The sequence below is a fragment of the Sinocyclocheilus anshuiensis genome, unplaced genomic scaffold, assembly GCF_001515605.1.
Source record: "Sinocyclocheilus anshuiensis isolate Anshui unplaced genomic scaffold, SAMN03320099.WGS_v1.1 scaffold140, whole genome shotgun sequence".
NCBI classification, from domain to species: Eukaryota; Metazoa; Chordata; class Actinopteri; order Cypriniformes; family Cyprinidae; genus Sinocyclocheilus; species Sinocyclocheilus anshuiensis.
This window is the reverse complement of record NW_015554147.1, coordinates 1,067,467-1,090,959: the sequence shown is the minus strand read 5'-3', so window position 1 is coordinate 1,090,959 and position 23,493 is coordinate 1,067,467. Positions and strand designations below refer to the sequence as shown.

Genomic DNA, 23,493 nt, shown 5'->3' with positions numbered 1-23,493 from the left:
AAATATTATGTTTCTAGGTAACTAATCAACAACACAATTGTGACCATGAAATGACTGCAAAAACCGCACTACCATCCCTGTACTTTTTGAGATTGCTTTTAATTGATGTTCTTTTAATGCATTTCAGGACAGAGTAAATCTTGTGTTAGTTCCAATACTTGTCTTTTTTTAAAAGTACACTCACACTACTGTTTTTATGCTGATAATACAATTATAATGTTATATCATTTAAATATTTTGTATATAAATTAGAAAAATGTGAAATAACAGTTCTATGATAAGTAGTTTTAGACTGTATATTTTGTGTATTTGGTGAAAAAATAAAAAAATGCCACCCAACCCCTGATAAACTGTCAGAGATGCAAATACATTCATAAATACTACAGTCAGAGTCTTACTCGACCAGGCATAAATAACTTCCCACTGTTATTAATTTTCTCAAGAAAATAAATGATTCCAGTCCCATATTTCCAATTGTTCTAATCCACGTAAGAAAATAACATTAATCTCATTGCGTCTCCGAGGACAAGCTGCTGTCCGTGCCTTTTCCTCATCTCCTCCTCTGTTTGTCCCTCTCTTGTAGGAGAGGATTGAGTTGTGGCTCTTTGCGGGCTGAAAAAAGCTGTGAAATGGGCCGACGGTCGGAGGCTTTCCAAGATGGCTGATTTTTGTTTTGTGTTTGTGTGTGTTTGAGCTGACGCTGCAGCTGTTGACTCGCATTACCTGACGTCGGCTGCTGTTTGATTGACAGGGTTGGGGCGGACAATGCACTTTCAGTCCAGTGCTTCCTGTGTCTCTTTCTCTATGAATGACGGCTTGCCAATAGAATCTCTCGGTCTGGAGGAATCTAAAGCTGTTTTAGTCTGCATATAGCAGCACCACACTGTTCCATCAACAACTTTCTCTACTTATGAGTCGCCATGGAAACAGTTTTATTGATCTGAAGTGGAGCGTGCAAATTGGCTGAAGATAAAAAGAGAAAAATGAAACTGCAGCAAAACCCATAACAAAAGCAACATAACAAATTACTGCGTTGCTTTGTAGTAGCTAGGATGTTTTTGGGTTGTTGCTATACAGTAGTTTTACTTCTGCAGATTTACAGTCCACGTCTCTGATTGCTTAGAAAAGTAACAGCACATTTCTCCTTAAAAGTTGCAGGATTTGAAGTGATTTTGATCATTCATGTCTGAAACACAAATTATGCTGGACAATTTATGGACTGATGCTTAATGCAAACCCAAAACCCTAACCAAAATATGAGAAATATTGATGTTTGCCTTGACAAACACCGCTAAAATGTGGGTGTTTCTGGCTGCAGTTGATGGTGATTTCTGTTGCAGTCAAGGACTAGATATATTCTGTGTCGGGAAAAGCAGCCCCTGATGTTTAAGGAGTTTTTTCTCTTAAAGCACATTTGTAACCTTGAATTGAATCGGTACATCAGCGAGACTCGCTCGTGTTCAGGCTCACCTTGTCTTCTCACCTCTCCGCTTCCTCTGGGGTTTAACCACTGTTATTAATGAGGAGGTTTCATTATGATTCAGCAACATTCTGGCCTCTGGAGTTTAATTCGGGAGAGTGATTTTTTATTTTTTTTTGGTGTTGTAATGCAATGAAATGGGCGGCTCGTCTGTGTCTGTCTCTCACTGCAGCGTAAACCTCAGAGAAATCTGCAAACATGCTTGGGCTTGGTCTTTGAGGATTATGCAGTATTGTTGTTTGTACTTCCAAGCAGTTGCATCCCTTAAAAAATATCTGATGCATGCTCTTAAACATTTTTTAAAATGGCCCTCATCCTCAAACTCATCCGCCATGTCATTCCAAATTTATATTATGTAAGAAGGGGAAATGTTCATGCTGCACTTTTCAATACAGTGGAAGCATAGCCTAGTGATCAGGGACAGTCAAGCTCTTAAAAGGGCCAAAAAAGTATGAAATGTATATGTAGTCCATTTGTGTGCACTATATAAGTTTGCAAAGCCATACAATAGTTTTGTGTTATTGTAAGCTTATTATTGCATGTGCATTTGGCAGGGTTGATATTCAATACTAAACACAATTGAGTCTCGCTGGTCTCAGTTGCTTCTGCATTGAAGTATGCTTGCCACGATAGACTGTGCTGACGATGATACCGGTGTTAAGCCGCAACACCGGTTACGTCACTTGCCCACCGCGTCACTGACCCCCACCGTCGTTTTGATTTTTTTTATAGTAATAAAAATCATTTAGTTCAGTAAAAGAACAGACACTACAATTAAAAACTGAACGCGGCTGCTCAATGCAGCGTGCTGAACGACAGTTGCATCACAGATCAGATTTCATTTCTCCAGTGAGGAGAGTGAGTTGAGCTGACTGACAAGAAGAGTGAGGTGAGACAGACAAGACGATCGCGGATAATTTAGTTTCGAAACGAAATGCAAAAGCGCCTGTTTGTCAATATTTTGGATTTTGAAAAGCCTGTTGACTTTTGCCGTTTATCTGATTTTGGAAGTTTTTTTTAAACATTCGTTTCTTATTTAATTGGTTCCAAATTGTTTGCTGATTTTTACTTTATTTAAACTTTGTGTCATTTATTTATTTTATTTGACATCAAGGTGTATGCCGTGCCTCCAAGCTTTCTTACTCGTTTTGCTAATAAACGTTCTACATTTCTTATTTATTTGGTTATATATTATACAGGTTTACTTATTTCCAGTTTTGTATGCCTATTTAATCTTTATGCAAGTTATTTGTTATTTTATATTAGGCATAGCCTGCCTTATAGCATGGTTTATTTCTATTTGTTTTGTTAATAAAAGTTCTATGTTTTATATATACGCTAAAGTGAATTTGACGTTGTATTTTGTTGTTGCATTCAAGCAATTGATGCCGAATTGCCGCTAATTCGAAAGTGAAAGTAAAATGCGCACGGCGCTTTTAAGCTATTTAAAAGCAAAGGAAAGCGAGGAAAAGAGGGAACGTCCCCGCCCCCGCCCCTGCCCCCGCGGTGATACCGGTTGTCACACATCGATTAACCGGTGGGAAAATTTCCTCACCGTCACAACCCTACATTGAAGTTAAAGCATGTGCAAAAGTGTATGAGATGTATGGAAAAGAGCAGCGTGAGCATTCTTCAAAACTTCTCTTTTTATGTTTCATGAAAGTCATATGACATTACAGATCCACAAGACTTTCGTTCATCTTGAAACACAAATTAAGTTACTTCATTGAAAGTCCATTCCACCAAAATCTTGATTCTTCAAAAAGTTCATAGAGATAAAAACAAAATCCAGACTTTAAATGCTTTATATGATGAACAGATTTAATTTAGACTTTAAATCACATATAAACATTGATCAGCACACATACATAGAGCACATTTAAGCATCAATGTTTTGTGCAATGGACTTTCAGTGGAGGGACAAGCATCACTCACAAAATCTTCATTTGGGTTTCAAAGATGAACAAAAGTCATATGGGTTGGAACAACATGAAGGCACATAAATGACAGAATTGATTTTTGGACAAACTATCCTATTTTTAGTCAGTCTTCCCTTGATCTTTTTAGTTTTAGTTTCCCCAAACGAAATGATAAGGAGGTTTATATGACCGCAGTAATTACATCTGCGAGTGAATGTTAAGAGATTTCCGAGCTATTCTGGTCAACCGAGAGCAGGGCTCATATTTGACCATTAGCTCTTTACTTTCAAACACTGGCTTGATTCAGCTGATGTTAACTCCTAATGGGCAGTCAGCAGACGTTTTCCAGTATTTTGTTTGGGTTTGTTTAGTTGCTGACCGTTTCATCCTTTACCCTTAATAGTCCTGAATGATACCAATACAAGGTAGTGCTGAGATAAACAGCTCTTTAGCAGAGAGGATTGTGCTAAATCAACAGCAGCTCTGCTCCACAGAAACATCAGCAGTGTTCAGCTCTCCAACGGTTACACTGGTTCATTTGATGCTAGTGTTTCTGAAAACAGACGCGGATGCAGATTCCATCCTGGCTGAAGATTCTAATAGATACAAACGGAGATTAAAATGGAAAGAAGTTTTTAGAGAGATTATACGGTGTTTAATGTGTAATAGCCATAAATCTTTGATGCAGGACTGGGACAGAGCAGAGGAACTGGGCTATAAACTATGAAGTTGAAAGCAGTTGGCCTCAATCCTTTTGTCGTTTTTCTTCATAGCATTTTTTTCTCCCTTTGTCTCTTTCTAACCAACTGTAATATGCTGCTTTTTCCAGCCTTTGTTGAATCATCTAAACGAGTTTTTTGATCATGTCGTGAGCCTGCAGTTTGCCTTTACAAGTCAAGCACTTAGTCAAATTCATGCACAGTTGTTTAATATAAAATGGAAAATCAGGGATTACATGAGCGCATACTCATTGGCCCAAATACTGTATATTTAATTATCATCAAAGGAATAATTAATCCAGAAATAAAAATTTTGTCTATCATCATCGTTCCAAACCTGTATGCTGTTATTTTGTCCAGATTTTGAAAAATCTTGTCGCAGTTCTTTTGCATACAATAAATCAGGTACTTCATTCAGAATATTTAAATTTTTGAATTTGAAACTTCAAACACATCCGGAGAACCAGTTGACGCTTGCCATCAATGACTTCAAACCTAGCACAGAGCATCAACAAGCAATTTTTGCTTATCAGAGAATAGTGAAATTCAAAAATTGTATTTGTTACTCACACAGAGCTTACACATGACTTCAAAAGACTTGCACACAAATTGTAAAACAAAAAAAAAGTGCTTTAATGTTGCTTTTTGGTTATTGGCATTGTGGGTCAATGGACAGGTGCTCGTTTGATCAACTACTACATATCCCAAAACATGAAGTATACAACACAACATATTGTTCTGGAATCTGTATTTATCCTCCTTTACATTATTTATTCACATTGCCAAAAGAGATGATTTCTTTCCACAAAAAAAAAAGCCAAATAACTATATTTGTTTCCAAAATAAATTAGCTGAAATCTGCATCATAGTGAAGTCATGAATGAACTGTTTGAAACATTTATTGTTGTCTACTGCAACAAAATATTGTGTATACTATATACATTTTTAAATTTTAAAATGCATTGTCCTATAACATGTAGTATGAAGCAGTATGTAGTAGTATGTTTGTAGCAGTAATAGTAATTTGTGTATGTATCCCACAATGTATTGCATTGACTTTACATTTTCAGTGACATGAATCTGATGGTTTTTAGCATCTGCTTGAATAATTATTTAATTAAACTGAATTAGAACATTTTTATACAAAATTAAACTGGAAATGCACAATAGCCATTTTTATTTTTGAGATAATTGTAGTTAAATGATGCTGAATTAAACATGATGGCATGTAATGTAGAATACTGCACGGTTAATGCCTATGGTTTTGCATTGTATTTAGTAAAAAGAAAAAATAGTAGGCATCATACAGTGTACACTTTGTAGTATTCAGTAAGCAGTGTATTTTTCCATTTCCTGGCTGGTAGTTTTGTGTGTTTTGTTGTAGAATACTGCACTTCTCTGCCTCACTGCCTCGCTCTTCACATGATATCAATGCGATACCCCGTTTATTCCAGTTGAGCAGCAGCACGCAGTCCTACCAGCGCTGTCAGGACTTATTTTCTGCTTTTTCTACTGCAGCTGTAAAATAAATAATGTAATTGCTGAATCACCCACTCGGTTTTTCAGCAGAGCAGATTGTGTTGTGAACATTCCGGGTTCAATACAAGTTAAGCTTTTTCGACAGCATCTGTGACATGCTGTCGATAGCCACTGAAAATAATTTTGACTCGCCTCTCAGCTTGTGAAAACAAGCAAAAATCATCTACATTTAATGCACTTTTATAATGGAAACCTATGGGACAAGGCATAAAATTAAATTTTTATTATATAACCACTACTGTAGATGTGCTATATAATCTTGTCTGATTCCTGTCACAAACTTTTAAAGCCAGTAATCCCTTTAACCCTACAAGGAAAGATGCTGGAAAGGAAGTAGTTTTTTTTTTCTGTGATGATCAACAGCGTGTTGTTTTGAATCCATAACATTCCTCTACACATCTCAATAGCAAGAGCAGGTATTTAGAAGCAATGCAGCAATTCATATTGGGAGTTAGATAGGGTCCTATGAAATCTGTTTGGTTTTTCACAAATTCCTTTTTTTTTTTTCTGGCTTCTGTTTTTCCATTTAAATTTTTCTGGATTCTGTTTTAATGGTTAAATAAAATTTTAGCAAATCAAAATGCATGTCTAATTTAATTGAAATCATAAAACTTTAGACAATTTAGTAAAAATTTAAGTAAAGTTAAAAGAAAATTAAGGGCCCCATGAAATCCATTTTATTTTTCCCAAAATTACATGTTTTCTGTTTTAAATTTTTCTGGATTTGACTTTAATGCTAAAATTACATTTAAGGGATGCACGATATTATCTGACCAAATCGGAATCGGCCGATAATGGCTTTAAATGTAAATATCGGCATAGGCCCGATATGAAAAATTATGCTGATATGTCTTGCCGATAAGAGGAATACATGAACTCACATGTGCTCAGGGTGTGCTAGCGATTAGATCACGTCAAGAGTGCGATTAGATCACGTCAGCATTGTGGCTCATTCTTGAAGCAAAGTTTTGCCTGAATGATGATTAGATTCACTGTTTTGGATCGCTGCATTTAAATTGAGAATGCACCTACAGAATGACGCGTTCGGTGATAGAGTAAACAGTAACAGCACGTGCAGCGGCAGCCTCCCCCAGGTCCTAATGCCCGCTCCGTAAGGAGTTTTAATTCCGTAGGGGGCGCTGTTGGCCTACTTCTAATAAAATGAAAGCAAAATACACAAATAATATTTAGACTGTGTTTCTGATTAAATAAAGCAGTAATTGATGCCATAAAATCATGAGTATGTTTTGATTTAAAGGAAAGAAGCTTATATGAACAAAAAAAAATCACAAACATGACACTTAAATTAAATAATTTTTTATATACTGATTTATTCATTAATGTGTAATATGTTATATTTTTTTAAACAAATTATGAGCTCTAAAAGATTTTCAGAAATTTTACACTCTTTTGCTTTAGACCATTTACAAATGTTAAATCATAAAATAAAATGTTAAGGTTAATACTGCATCTTTCTGAAAAAAAATGCAGTGATTATTATATAGTAGGGATGCACCGATACCACTTTTTCCAGTACTCGTCCGATACCGATACTTTTATTTTTGGTACTTGCCGATACCGAGTACCGATACCAATATTTTTATTGCATTTGTAAATTTTTTAAATATTGGGTACAGAAACCAAAAGAGTATGTACAATGTTAGTTGGTTAACTTCATTTATCAAATAGATAGTCAAACCAAAATTTATTCAGACACCTTCAACATTTCTCACATTATCACAGTTTATTCGCTATAGTTTAGAAAATGGTAATAAAATATAACAAGAACTCAGAGTTAAACTGTGTCAGAACAAATTCAGCTTGATAATGCTAGATAACTTTGATAGAAAGGTATGTAATGGACCAAATCAACCATACAATCAACCAAAAATTATTCAGACAGCTGTCAATATCAACTATCAACTATCAATACTTAGTCGGGCAACCCTTAGCCTTAATGACAGCCTGTAGTCTCCTGGGCATGCTGTCACCCAGCTTCATGCAAACCTCAACTTCAGTTTTTTTCCCAGACTCTGTCTGAATAATTTTTGGTCCCACATTTGTATACATTTTACTGGTAGGCCACTGTATGAAGAATTTTTGGGTATGATTTGTCAGTTTACTTTATTTTGCTATCCTCACTTACATAAATGAACTATAGTGTCCTACTTAGTGTCCTACTATTTTGATATATAAAAAAATATATAAAAAATTATATCTGGTCTCTGAATAATTTTTGGTTTGACCGTATATCCTTTGGTTATTTTCACACTTAATCATGCCCATTAAAATGTATTTTACAAGTTTTTCTGAAACGTGCTGCGATTTATATTCCAAAGCCACTCATATAATGCAGAAACACTCATGAAGCAAGCAAAACACGGGTAACGAGTGCACGTATTTGTATTGGTACAGAATGAGAGGGACAAGTACAGACTAGCACATTTACACTGGCTGTTAGTTTCACTTTCACCAGAAAGTCGTGTATGACTAAGGTTGAAAATAAATGATGTTTATAGTGAATGCCCCTATGAATGGTTTTATTTTTACGATTTCATTTTAATCCAAATGATACGTGTGCTGAGTGAGTGAACATCAAAGATCACACAACAGAAGTGCACGCGCTCTCTCTCTCTCCCTCTCCCTACCGTTAAGTAACTTGTGCATTGTTTTGTGTGGTATTGGCGTTTGGTATCGGGACATTTTAACGAGTACGAGTACAGGAGCTCAGTATCGGGCCCGATACCAGTACTTAAGTTTAACAAATAAAACTAACCAAAATTAAAAATAATTATATATTGTATCGGCTATCGGCCAAAATGAGTTGAAAATTATCGGCATATCGGATAACGGCAAAAATCCAATATCGTGCATCCCTATTACGTTTAGTTAAAATAATCAAACAGCATGTCTAATGAAATCATTGAATCATATGACTTTAACAATGTATTAAAAAATTTATATTATTATTACTTTGAGAACTACATTCTACTGTAGAATAACACAATTTCTTTAAGTTAAACCAAATTTTTATTTTGTTGGGTTACCATGAAAACCTTTCAGTTTCTGTGTGTGTATATGATATGACAATAGTTTTTATCTAATGAATTGGTGAAATACTCGTGAATTGACTCCTAGAGCAGCTCTTGAGATGAAGTTTGTGTACATGTCCCTGGCCTGTATAACATTTAATATTCACAAACACTAGTCTATATCGCCATTTGATCAAGAGTACAGCCCTACGTTTTGATTTATTCACCCAAAATTTGGCTAATTCCAAGACGGTCTGCATTTATACAGTCAATTCCTTTTTTTTTTAAACAAACTGGATTCTGTGATTCCTTCCACGTTTTCCGCCTCAAGGAAATCATAGGACCCTAGTTAGTGTTTGGCGTTAGTTGTTGAATGAGTTGTGTGAGTAAAACTGTATGTGTTGAGTCATTCAGGTTAGATGCTGTTTTCAATTATGTAAGGACTTTAGTTAGTTTGGCCCCTAAGGGCCGATGAGGATGAGTTTTGGCAAAAATGCATGATGTGCATGTGTGAGTTTGTACGGCATGGAGAGGCTTTGGTTCGAACAATTGCTATGTTCTCTACTATTTCCAGTTCTTTCCTCCAAACCCTCTCATTTTCCAAAACACTGGCCTTTTCTTTCTTTCCTGTCCACCTTTCCTCGGCTCTCTGGATTCAGGCTGATTTGGCCTTAACCCTGTTTTGTGGTAATGGCTAAATAAGCAGTTTGTGGACGGTCACAATCTTCTTCTATTGTGAATAGACTTCTGGTCATTAAAGGATTCAATCTCTTTCTCTGTCGTTCAGGCTCAAAGGTCGGATTGGCCTCCCAGTTGTCCTGAAATCAGCTCTGTAATAACTCTCCTGCATATGGTGCACTATTCCATACTGTCCTGTCTGATGGCATCTGAGCTCCTCAGCTGTCACTCACTCGTTTACATGCTCCCTTTTTTGTTTTGTTTATACATCAATTCTTGTTTAGTGAAAATGGATAAAAATGAATCAAAATAAGATGGAAAAATATATTGCATCAAGAAAAATTCAAGACTTTCAAAACTTCATTTGATGCGACTATAAAATAACCTTTAAAAAATGTAAATAAATAAAAAATTGAAAATAGTACAAAATAAGTGGTGTTATTCACGTGTTAGTGATGATAATTGTAATATGGACTTAAGCTCAAACCCAAGTCTAATTAGGATGAGCAATTGTACGATTTTTGTCCGTTTTCTCTTTTGCTGGCCAAAATTTGAGTGCATTCCTACTAGTGCTTAGTGCACTTTTTCTTTAATTATTAGTGTTATTTTTCTTAAATATTCAATTTTATAATTATTTAATAATAATAATAATAATTATTATTATTAAAATAATTTTATAGCCATATTGATATAATCACACAATTTTGCAGCCCAACAAACAAGCACAGCAAACTAGTTTTTTTAATCACATTTAAAATCACAGTAGCAATTTTTATCAGAAAAAAACAAAAATCTTCCCAAATGCAGTCCTAAATTAAATATTGTGTCAGTTTTTCTACACCCCTAATCTTCCATTGATTAGACAAACTGCCCTAAACTCCATTGGTTGAGCCAGATCAGAGCAATGTTTGTTAGCACCACCATGTTCAAACTCAGAAGTTAAATTTGATATGAGCAAGAATTACGTAGTTCTCATTCAAAAGTGCAATGAGACCTCCTACTCTATTCTCTCTCTCTCGCTCTCTCTCTCGCGCTCTCTCTCTTTCTGCTGTGGACAGGACAGTCTGTGTGCACCAGATCTTTGTTTTGTCTCCTGGTACTGACCAGATGTCTATTCAGATGCCACTTGCCCTATTTGTAATATGCTCATTATAAAATGCAAAAGACCATGTGTTGATGAATTATTGAGCTGTGTTGTCTTTTGCTGTCCTAAATGTGCAATTCTGTTTTGTTGAAGTGGGTGTTAGATGTTTTGCTGTTTGCATTGCACCAGCTGCATGATATTAAAGCCTCAGCTTTGCCAATAATCTGCATGCTGTGTGTTTTTATGTTTTCAGTTGGGGAATTCGTGAGTGACATCCTCCTGGTGCCAGAGAAGTGTAAATTCTTCCATAAGGAGCATATGGATATGTGCGTGAGTCATCAGCAGTGGCACGGTGTGGCCAAAGAGGTAAGATGTCAACATCCAGCGCCACATACAGACACTGATTACATAATGCACAATAATGCCTAATCAGAAACAGCGCAACAAGTAATGTGAAAATGCTATGCAAACAATGGAATTATATTATTTGAAATCTAATACACAGCTTTGTAAAGCCAGCTTTTGGACTAATGAGATTCGACAGATAGGGATTACAAAAGGAAGGAAGGAGCCAAGTCAGTTTGAAATGGGTATTCAGTAAATAAAATTTCTAAAAACACAATTAGACCTGCTTCTCTGAAATTCTCATTGGTCAGTGGATGTCTTTGCAACAACTCTCAACTTTTGGTCACCGTGACAGAATTAGGACTATTTTATTTTCTCCCAAATTCGATTTTATTTTCGATTTCCATTTTTATTTTTCTGTATTGCGTTTTAATGGTTAAATTATATTTCAGTAATCATAAAGTGTCTCTAATTAATTTAAATCATTAGATTTAAATTAAATTCATTTCTTTTTATATTTTCCAAATTCCATGGTTTTGGTTTAAATTTTTATATTTATCATACATTTATAATTTATATTTATCATATTTATAAATCTGAATTACATTTTAATGGTTTAGTTAAATTTTAATAATCAAAAAGCATGTCTTATCAATTGATTCATAAAATATTCATAAAACTTTAGCAATTTAATAATTTATTACATTATTCAAATTTTTTTTTAACTAAAATAGTGCCCTATGAATTTTTCAGAAATTCTCTGTTGTCTGTTCTGATTTTTCACAATTTGATAAAACTTTAAAAAAACAAAAAAAACAAAACTGAATTTAATCAGTCTTTTACAATGTAATTAAATGAAATTCAAACAGTTCCTTTTGTTTTTGGCAAACTGATACACAACAGAGGTTGACTGTTAAAATTAAAACATGAGGGGAAAAACTGTGATTCCTTAAAGTTTTAATAATTTTACTTATTTTAAAAATGTGGATTCCACGATTAAGTCACCATGATAGAACATCTGGGCCATCCTCCATCCTTGTTGAAATCGATGGCTTTCCAGTGTAAACTCAAGTGCGTCTCGCGCTTATTCTCTCTCACAGTCTTTCCTGCTGTATGCTTGAGTCCTCACATTTCACTCTGATAATTGGATAAGCTGAGCTGTAATACTGCTAATCACTAGACTTCTGCCACCTCACACACACCTGCACTGCTCTCCAAATCTGCTGTTAAACTCTTCGTTTTACACTCGCTCACAACTCATGAATGCTGCTCTGCTTCTGCCTCTTTTTTTATTAACCCTCTTACTCTTTTCCCTGCCGTCTGTGCTGTCTTTTCTAATTGCTGACGTGTCCACCCCCTCAAACCCGGTTCAGCTTGAATCTTCCACAGTTTGAGTTTCTGTAGAGCATTTTCACAGTTTTGGCCGTGCCAGCTGCATTCCTTTGCATAAATTGCTTAAATCACGTTTTGATTATATCAGGCAAAGCACATCAATGGAAAATCTCAGCATAATAAGGCATTTTTTAAGATAATTACTTTGAGAACTACATTTTAAGACACTTATACACTACCATTAAAGTTTGGGGTCAGTAAGGTGTTTTTTTTTGTTGTTTTTTTTTTAAGTCTCTTGTGGTGTGTTCACACCAGACGCGAATGTAATTATTCGCGCGAATAGATTACATACAAAGTCAACGCAAAGACGCGAATAGAGGCGAATTCGCGCCGGGCGACGCAAATGATGCGAAATGCGCAATGCGTTTGCCGCGAACGCACGATATTCGCCTCAATCGCGTCTTTCGCGCAAGTTCAAAAATTTAAACTGGAGCAGAAAATTCGCGTGACGCGTTCTCGCGCAAGCCAATCAGCGAAGAGCTTCTTGACACGTCCAGTTGAATCAGACAATGGAAGAGAGCATTATTGTAGCCGTCTGTTATTATATAGGTCTGGAGCATAGAAAACAATTAAAATCAGTTGTAGTGGTAGTTGTATTTTATTAGCATTGCTACAGAGATGCTGCAATCAATAATAAAAATAATAGTAATATCAGTGTATATATACAGTAGTAAAATGTAACACACACATTAATGCAGAAAATCAGTTGTAGTAGTTGTATTTTATTAGCATGGCTACAGAGATGCTGCTATCAATAATAAAAATAATAGTAATACCAGTGAATATATACAGTAGTAAAATGTAACACACACATTCATACAGGATCCTAAAGTTATTCATCCTCCTCTGGATGGTGCTGTGAACCCAGACACGTCGGCGTTTGGCTTTCCATTGTATTTGGGACTTTTTGACAACAGGTACAAAACAGCGATTGTAGTTATCTCCACCATGGTTGATCGCGCTATGTTTTTTATTCGCGCGAGTGACACAGAAAACATCTCGCGAGTAATCTAGAGCGAGTGACGCGATGCGCATATTCGCTTCGCGTCTGGTGTGAACACACCATTATGCTCACCTTTATTTTAAGGGTGCATTTATTTGATAAAAAAAATACAGTAATAGTATGAATTATTATTACAATAGAAAATACCTTTTCTATTTTAATAGATTAAAAAATGTATTTATTCATCCTGTGATTAATTTTTTAGCAGCCATTACTCCAGTCTTCAGTGTCACATTGATCCTTCAGAAATCAGAAATTCTGATATGCTTCAGATATGCTTCAGAAATTCTGATATGCTGTTTTGTTGCTCAGTTATTATTGGTGCTTATTATAGTTGTTAAAAACAGTGTTTTTGCTGCTTAATATTTAATGGTGCTACTTTTTTAAGGATTATTTGATGAATAGAAAGGTCACAAAATAATTTATATGTAATATGTAATAAAATGTATTTTGTAACAGTTAAAAGTCTTTGCTGTCACTTTTGCTCCATGACCAATTTAATGCATCCTTGCTGAATAAAGGAATTAATAAAAAATAATAATCTTACTGACACCAAACCTTTGAATGGTAGTGTGTCATTCTTTCTTAAAATTCATTATTTAAAAAAAAGATATATTTAATGGTCATGTGGTGATGCTAATCTTGTGAAATTAAATACTTCACAAATGAAATACACTTGATTGATTTTTTTATTATTTTTTTTATTTTTTTTACATTTTTCACTGCATTTCATTTCATTCTCACATTTATTTTGATGGGTGAAACCAAAAGATAATCTTTATAACAACTAAATAAATGTGAATAAAAACTAATAAACTAGCTAATATTAATCTTGAGTTTCAAAACTAACAAATATAAATCTTTTTCAACGCTGAATTCTGATTCAATGTGCCTGATTCAAAGATCAAATAGCTGATATATGCACACCATTGACCAAACATCAATTGAATTATTTAACTGTATACTGCAAATCAGTCGAATTTTTATTTCTGTATTTTTGCAATACTTTATGATTGCTTGTTGTTTCACATGTAAAAAAATAAGGCGGTCTTTATAAAAAAAAAAAAAGGACAGCAAAATCTCCATCATGTCTGTGAAGTCATTGTGAAAACTGTAGCAATGTTTTGGCACCTTACATGTCAGCATGAAATATGATATAAACAGTTTAGCTTTGAGTTTTTGAACCTACTCTTGCGTCCCAGACACGTATTCTCGTCACTGCCTTCCTCATGAATGAATATGCAGAATGCTGTGAACTCTGTGTACAGAATAGGGTTGAACATGTTGAAGAGGACACAACCGAGTGTGTACATGGTCACAATATGTGTTGGTTCTGTAAATCACTCTGAGCTGCCGTCATTCGTTCTCAGTGTGTGCATACTCCATGATAGCATCTCCGTGCGCTGACTCTACTGATCCCGGGACAGACATTTAAGAGCTCTGCTGAATTTCTTCGGGCTGTTCTTACACAGCAGACTGGCCTTTCAGAGCACATTTGCTCTAATTGAATGGGATTTCTTGACTCTCTCTGTCTCTATCTCTCTCTAGGCCTGCTCTAAGGGGAACATGGTCCTGCACAGCTACGGCATGCTGCTGCCCTGTGGCATCGATAAGTTCCACGGCACTGACTACGTCTGCTGCCCGTCTACTCGTTCTAAAGAGCCCGCACCTCCTGCTTCACCTTCTATAGAGCTAGATGATGAGGATGAAGACGAGGACGAGGAGGTGGAGGAGCCTGTCGTTGAGGATGAGGATGATGAAACAGTAGAGGAGAGGTAATGTAGTGCATACATATGATCTTCTGAAAGGAGTCTTAGGGCCTGTTTACACCAAGGACGATGACTATAATGATGAGGATAAAGATAGTTTTAAAAATCATTCTAAATATAAAAGAGTAGCAGAGTCTACACCACAACTACAGGGATAACGACACCGGATCAATATCATTGGAATCACTTTCAGAACGATTTTATCCAGCTGATCAACAATAGAAATATTGACAGTCAATTAGAATTAGAGTTTAACATGGCAGACGATTTAAAGAGTTCGTTCACACAAAAATTAAACTTCTGTCATTAATTACTCACCCTCGTGTTGTTTGAAACCCGTAAGACCTTCGTTCATCTTCGGAACACAATTTAAGATATTTTTGATGAAATCTGAGGGCTCTCTGACCCTCCCATAGACAGCAAGGTAACTACCACGTTCAAGGTCCAGAAAAGTACTAAGATGATCGACAAAGTAGTCCGTGTGACATCAGTCTGTAAAGTTCCGAAGGTACGAGAATTAAATTAATTTAACACAATTTACCGTACACTATCAACAAGAAAACATTCTTATAATTTTTATGTTCACAGATAAATTGCATTGAAACTTTGCCACACAAGGCCAAGGTTGTGTGTTTTGTCATTTGATTTTTTTAGGCGTTTTTTGTATCGCCGATCAGTTTTAATTGGCTCCAAAGTATAATAGTTTTTGATGTTTTGAATTAGATTTTATTTTATTTTTAATTGTTATTAGTTTTTATTCATTTTAAAGTTTTTATTATTTTTGTTGTGTGCTTTTGTCATTTTTTTGTTATTATTTCTTTAATGTCTATATATAGTTTTGAATTAGTTTTAGTTTATTTAATTTGAGTTATTTTAGTACTTCATCTTAAACTAAGCCAAAATGAGAAATGTTACCTTTTTTATGGGTTTTGTTTGTTAACAATAATAACCATGTCATTTTCTCTTATTTTATTCCAAGAATGACTCACTTTCTCCTATGGATCAAAAAAAGGCTAAATTGCAAAAAAAGCTGCTCATAAATGCAAATTGTCATTTTAAAGAGCTTTGATATTGTTACTTTTTTAAAAGGGCACTTTGGCAGTAATACAATTTTAAATGTTGAGTAGGGTGTAGATTGGGACTCTGTTTGAATAAAAAAGGCAAAAAGGTCAGAAAAATGTAACTACTTCTAAATCATGTTTATTCTGCCTTTTTATCCTGTTTTTAGTGATTCTGTTGCCAACGAGCCGCCCACTCCAGAGGACACAGCTGAAGAGGAGGAGCAGGAGGACGACGGAGATGAGGAGGACTACCACTACATGTACGAAGATGAAGAGGACAACCAAGACAGTGAGGAAAAGGATGTGAAGAAAGAGAAAGCTGACATCCCTGAAAGCCAGGATGGTGACAAAACTCTGCAGGAACTGGAAGGTCGGTATCACACCGTTTCCTTCATTTGTTTCCTTACTGCAGTGATTCATTGATGCATATTTCTGGTCCTTTTCACTATAGAGGTTTACAATTATTGATTTTTTACATTAGTTCTGAAAATAAGTATACATTTTATTGTTTGGCACTGTCTATACATCCTATATAGTGCAACAGCCGGGGTCCAGAAATAAAAATCTCATTAATTTTTTCCATAGAGAAATATAGTTTCTTTTATTAGTAATGTATACCTTGAAAGAAAAGATTGTGACTCTGTTAAAGCCACATGTCAGTGTGATTTTAAACTTAATTTTTTTAAAATCTGCATGCTATAGCCAAAATTGCATTACGCAGAATCCTGATAAAGATGAATGTACCAATCAGAGAAGTCGCTGTTGCCATGGAAACAAAATTATGGTAGAGCTCAGCAGTGCTCACTAGCTATGAAGCATGTAATCAAATAATTTCCTCTACACTCTCAAACTTATGTCTTTCTAGGTATCTGAATATTTTGCAGTGAAGTTAATTTGTTTTATACTAAAGGCTCATTCACACCAAGAATGATAACTATAATGACAACTGTAAGAGAATAGGGAGGTCCACACCGCAACTATAACGATAACAGAGGAACGATATTGTTGGAATCACTTTCAGAACAATTTTTTCCAGCTGATCAATAATAAAAATGCATATAGCCAACCAGAATCCATCCGACTTAAACCAACTTGAGCACTTAATAAAGCAAATGAAACTGGAGTATGGACGCTAATATAGTTATCGTTATAGTTGACGCCTTTATTGATTCCTCAATGAACATTCTAGGTGCAAGGTCTATAGAGAAAGTAAATGGGAAAAATATTCTAGTCCCAAGGCCGCTGAAGTGTGCGGTCACTGTTGCGCTCTATAGTTGAAGGGCATTACTGATTGCTGCCCCCGGTGGCCGGAGGCTCTAACTGCGCCTCCCCTCCTGTGTTAGCTGCGTGTTCTCTGGAGGCGGAGACCGGCCCCTGCCGTGCCTCTATGCCTCGCTGGCACTTCGACATGCAGCAGAGGAAGTGTGTGCGCTTCATCTACGGAGGCTGTGCCGGCAACCGCAACAATTTCGACTCCGAGGAGTACTGCATGGCCGTTTGTAAACGTTTGAGTAAGTCACACTCGTCACCAAGGACTCCGCCCCCTTCTGCTCCGCCCTGCACCTTCTCCTTGCTTTCTCTCACAATGCTAATGCTATGTTAGCTTACCTAGATGTCAATTTTAAAACCGCTTTGCTTTAAAACACAGTGTGTTGCAACCTCGGAATACGAATGATTGATTTTGATTGGGTGAGATGCAGTCAAAGCAGTTACAAATGGACATGGTACATTCTATATTAATGTAATTTCCTGTGTTGCCTTACAACTGTAAACACTTTGTGGGCTAATTAACTATTAGTTTTACTATTGGCAGACAAATTTTATTTCACCTTTTAAAATGGCTTATTGTTATTGGATTAACAGCAACATTTATTATTATTATTGTTGTGGTTGTTACTGTTATTGTTGTTGAATTTAATTATTTAATTTACTCATTTAATCATAATAATAAAATATTATTAATAAATTATTTTGAATTACATGTTTACTAATATAATAATTCCATTATATATATTTTTTATAATAACAATTTTAATTTAAATGTAATAACTTATTATATTTAATAATTGTTATTAATTATACTAATAGTCGTAATAGTTGTTGTTGTTATCAGTAGCAGTAATTTAGCATGGAGATATTTATAAATTCTCACATTTTACTAAAGAAAGAAGTCTTGCAAGGTCATGTGTTTTTACCACTGTTGATATGTTGTTATTGCTTTAATCTGATCTAATTCACTCTAATATGTGGATTAACAGCAACATTTATTATTATTATTATTATTATTAATAATAATTACAAAAAATTTAATTACTTATTATTTACTAATAAAATAATTACATTAACTATATTATTTTTTATTTAATTGTCATTTAGTAATAATAATAATAATAGTTGAATTATTATTTAATTTAATGACTTATTATATTTAATAATTGTAATAATAATAATAATAATAATAGTAGTAGTATTATTATTACTATTAGAATAGTAGTAGTAGTAGTAGTAGTAGTAATTATTAGTAGCAGTAATAATAATTTAGCATGGGAATATTTATTAAATTGTTCTTACATTTTTCTAAAGAAAAAGTCACGCAAGGCCATGTGTTTTTAACACCGTTAATGTGATGTTATTGCTTTAATCTTATCTAATTCAGGTTAATATTTTCTTATCCTGTTATTTCTGCTTGCACAGTGTCCCATCCTTTGTTACTCGGTCTTTGCTTTTGCTTTCTTTCATCTCTAATCTGCCAGTGTTTTGAATTCATGTAGGAGTAGAAACCATCATCCTGTGTTCCTGTGGCAACATGAAATGATGGGTTCAATTATGATGGGTTTTTTTTTTTATCATGTTAACCTTTATAATTCTAGGTTTCTCTTGTGCTCTTATCAGTCTAGATGCTGAAGACTGTTTGTTCTCATCAATATGCATGTCTCATGTTGCCTTTTGTGCACAGCCTTATGGGTAATCGTGTCGGTCTTGTCATCTGTATACTAAGGAAATCTGATTTGAACTCATATCTTGATCATAGCGTGCAGAACTGCGCAGTAACTCTTAAGATAAATTCTAAGGAGAGCGCTTCTGTCAGAAGAGAGCTATTCAGAGGACAGGATGAAAGAAATTGCATTACGCAGAATCCTGATAAAGATGAATGTACCAATCAGAGAAGTCGCTGTTGCCATGGAAACAAAATTATGGTAGAGCTCAGCAGTTCTCGCTAGCCGTGAAGCATGTAATTAAATAATTTCCCTACACTCTCAAACTTAGGTGTTTGTAGGTATCTAAATATTTTGCAGTTAAGTTCATGTTTTTATACTAAAGGCTCGTTCATACCAACATTGATAACTGTAATGACAACTATAACTAAAAAGTTAATAATTGTTCTAAATTGAGAATAGGGAAGTCCACACCACAAATATAATGATACCAGAGGAAAAATATTGTTGGAATCACTTACAGAACAATTGTTTCCAGCTGATAAATGATAAGTGCAAATAGCTAATCAGAATCCACCTGACTATAACAAACTCGCGTGGATGTTAATATAGTTATAGTTGTCGCCTTTAGTCATTCCTCAATGAACGTTCTAGGTGCAAAGTCTATGGAGAAAGTAAATGGGAAAGATATTCTGGGCCCAAGGCCGCTAAAAAAAGTGTGCGGTCATCGTTGCGCTCTATAGTTGAAGGGCATTACTGATAGCTGCCCCCGGTGGCTGGAGGCTCTAACTGCGCCTCCCCTCCTGTGTTAGCTGTGTGTTCTCTGGAGGCGGAGACCGGCCCCTGCCGCGCCTCTAAGCCTCGCTGGCACTTCGACATGCAGCAGAGGAAGTGTGCGCGCTTCATCTACGGAGGCTGTGCCGGCAACCGCAACAATTTCGACTCCGAGGAGTACTGCATGGCCGTGTGTAAACGTTTGAGTAAGTCACACTCGTCACCAAGGACTCCGCCCCCTTCTGCTCCGCCCTGCTCCTTCTGCTTGCTTTCTCTCACAATGCTAATGCTATACTAGCTTACCTAGATGTGAATTTCAAAACAGCCTTGCTTTAAAACACAGTGTGTTGCAACCTTGGAATACGAATGATTGATAACATTTATGTAATTATATTAATGTAATTACCTATTGTTATTAATAACAATTATTAAGTATAATAATAATGATAGTTTTTATTATTATTATTATTAGTATCACTAATAATAATTTGGCATTGGAATATTATCAAATTGTTATTTTTACTAAAGAAATAAATCATGCAAGGCCATGTGTTTTTACCACAGTTAATGTTTTATTGCTTTGATCTTATTTAATTCAGTCTAATATGTTCTTATCCTGTTATTTCTGTTTGTGCAGTGTCCCATTCTTTGCTTTTGCTTTGTGTCAGTTCTAACCTGCCAATGTTTTGAATTCACGTAGTAGTAGAAACCATCATCATGTGTTTCTGTGGCAATATGAAATGATGGGTTTAATATGGTGTGTTTTTTTTTTTTATCACGTTAACCTTCATAAATCAAGGTTTCTCTTGTGCTCTTATCAGTCTAGATGCTGAAGACTGTTCTCATCAGTATGCATGTCTGATGTTGCCTTTTGTGCACCGCCTTATGGGTAATCATGTCAGGCTTGTCATCTGTATACTAAGGAAATCTGATTTTAGCTCATATCTTGATCATAGCGTGCAGAACTGTGCAGTAACTCTTAAGATAAATGCTAAGGCGAGCGGTTCTGTCAGAAGAGAGCTATTCAGAGGACAGGATGAAAGGAATGGGAAATGAAGGACTGTCTGGTTCTCTCAGAATCAGGGGAATTACAAAGTCATCTCTTGAGTCGTAGCTCTCTGTGGGAAGCTTATTCTTCGCTTTGGTCTGATCTTAGTTGTCTCCTTTTTGTCAGCTGCTCCTCCTTTGCTCCTTCTGACTTGTCTTTAGGTCTGTCTATCAATTTGTTTGTGTGTGTAAATGTGTTTTAAAAAAGTGTCTCTCTAGCTCTGTTCCAAAAGATAGTGAGCTCCCTAACTGTCTACTGGCTACCTAGACGGCTGCCCTCTAAAAAAGCCTCCTAACCGTCATCACAGCCTCATAAGTGACTGTTTTGAAACACTTTACTAATAGTCACTCATGTGCACCACTCGAATAGTACTCCTCACTTTAACCATACAAAAGGCCTGACTGATCCTCACAGTTGCAATAGAGTGCAACAGTGCTGCCCACATTTCAGCAGCCGTGTTTGAGAAAGTATTTTCCCCATTAATTTTCCCATAGGGATTTGAGCCAATGCACAAACCAGCGAGGTGAATCACATTACAAACTTTGATAAACAAAGACAAAGGTACAAGACTATGTACTTAACAGCTCATGAAGACATTTGTGATTTGCACATTTGAACATGACTTAAAAAATAAATAAGTAGTAATGCGGGCTGATGGTTGTCAAAAGCTTGTGCTATCAATTAACTTTCCTCGTAGGTCTGTCTTCAAAGTTTTATAAGTTACCGTTCAAAATCAGTTCCTCTGTAAATGATTGGGATTGTTGCACTCTATAGAGTTTGGTGTTAGCATATTGATTAGCAAACAACTTCATACTGCAATAAACTCAAAATACATTGCAAACAATAATTGGATATAAAGAAATGTTGATTTTAAATAGTTTTTATGGATACTCTTCAGTGCTGAATAAATGCATTTTAATGGACATTTAACTAAGCTAAGTGAACTAAGTCCTCCCTTACATTTTGGCCAAAAATGAATCTTATAAGACAGCATAATTTGCTGCTTACCTAGTGTCAGCAACAGCCTATGCTTTTGCAATGCTGTGATTCCTAAAAACGCTTCCTGTCTAGTGTTTGAGAGAGAGCTTGGATGTGCCACCTGTTTATAATCTCTCTTTTCTCCCTCAGCTGTGCCGCCAACCCCTCAACCCACAGATGACGTGGATGTGTACTTCGAGACCCCAGCAGATGATAAAGAGCACAGCCGTTTCCAGAAGGCCAAGGAGCAACTTGAGATCAGACACCGCAACCGCATGGAGAGGGTGAGTGGAGATGTCACTCATTTACATTTTGTAAATGAACAGTTGTTGTCATGTGACATTATGGAGTTGTTCCCATGTGGCTAGTGAGATCCCAGCCATTGTTTGAGCCCCAAGTGATTTGAATATGTTGCTCTCACCAGGTGAGGAAGGAGTGGGAGGAGGCTGAGAGCCAGGCCAGGAACCTGCCCAAAGCTGAGAGACAGACACTGATCCAGGTAAACCTCAGCTTCCATGCCAGAGGACATCTCGTTTAAGATGTGACTGTTTAGTTATGGGGTTTTTATTATTCTCTCTGCAGCATTTCCAGGCTATGGTGGAGTCCTTGGAGGAGGAGGCAGCCAGTGAGAAACAGCAGCTGGTGGAGACCCATCTTGCCCGGGTGGAGGCCATGCTGAACGATCGCCGCCGTCTTGCCCTGGAGAACTACCTAGCTGCTCTGCAGGCTGATCCACCAAGGGTGAGATGATGCACAATATCTAAAAAGCTAATACACCCGTTTACAACTGAAATTAACATCCTTTTTGGTGGTAAATGCAGGTGTTAAATGCTTTGTAGTCTGATAACTTCTACTGCTTTCTGAGGTAGTATAAAAAAAGCATGACAAATAAGAGTGTCCACAGTCAAAAAAATACTTAAAATCTACTTTAAAACAAGTGTTAGAAATATACTTATGTTAGTTTAATGTTTTTAATATAATAAAATAAATAAATAAAAAACTTTACAAATATAAATAAATATAATAACTTTTGTATAATTTTAAAGAAAATATTTATTTTAATTACTTAAAAAATGTCTTGTGGTGTAACCATCAGAAAGCAATATATTTTTGTTATACCCTGAATACTTGTGACTAGGGATGGGTATCGTTAAGGTTTTAACGGTATTACTACTCTTACCGATACTGCTTATCGATTCGGTGTGGGCGCGATCTTGCTTCTGAATTGCGAATAGCAAAAATGCATCATAGACAAATGTTTGAAAAACAGCTGGCGACTCTGGTGAGATAGAATTTGCAAGATAATGTATATATAGCAATAATAAATGTGCGTTTTATTGATTTCTCCAGTACCGATAGCAGAACCGTTAACGTCAGAGCTTATCGATACTCCGGTCTTTCATAATTTAGCCCCGGGACCGATTAAATACCGGGTTTCGGTACCCATCCCTACTTGTGACTTTACTCATCTTTGTTTTTTTAAAGTGTTTAAATGTCTATTTCAAGGTTTAAATATCATAACATTTTTGGAGAGTTGTACCAAATGACATTTTACAACCTGAACTAACTTTACCTTGTCATAAAGAGGTCTGCTATTTTAAGAGACTTGTTGATCTTGACACAGTCATGAAGTTCTGCTGGTGTCCTGTTTTGTCCTGCATGTTGGTTGCACCACATGACTTTGGTTTGGCTGACAGATGTTTTCCAAATATTAAGCAGATTTTGTAACTTATTTT

The 23,493-nt window shown here is 35.8% G+C and overlaps 1 protein-coding gene across 6 annotated transcripts in view; it reads left to right on the top strand.

The window, feature by feature from the left end:
* Positions 1–23,493, top strand: part of aplp2 (amyloid beta (A4) precursor-like protein 2) — a 92,610-nt gene that overhangs the window by 47,864 nt on the left and 21,253 nt on the right. For 3 of the 6 annotated variants that reach the window (XM_016463272.1, XM_016463274.1, XM_016463269.1), the window contains exons 4-10: positions 10,705–10,817; positions 14,740–14,966; positions 16,189–16,391; positions 19,770–19,937; positions 21,908–22,041; positions 22,182–22,256; positions 22,340–22,498. In XM_016463272.1, the coding sequence (XP_016318758.1) occupies positions 10,705–10,817; positions 14,740–14,966; positions 16,189–16,391; positions 19,770–19,937; positions 21,908–22,041; positions 22,182–22,256; positions 22,340–22,498 (1,079 nt within the window). Of the gene's footprint in view, positions 1–10,704; positions 10,818–14,739; positions 14,967–16,188; positions 16,392–17,364; positions 17,533–19,769; positions 19,938–21,907; positions 22,042–22,181; positions 22,257–22,339; positions 22,499–23,493 lie in introns of all 6 variants that reach the window. The other 3 variants (XM_016463273.1, XM_016463270.1, XM_016463275.1) reach the window with 2 other exon arrangements.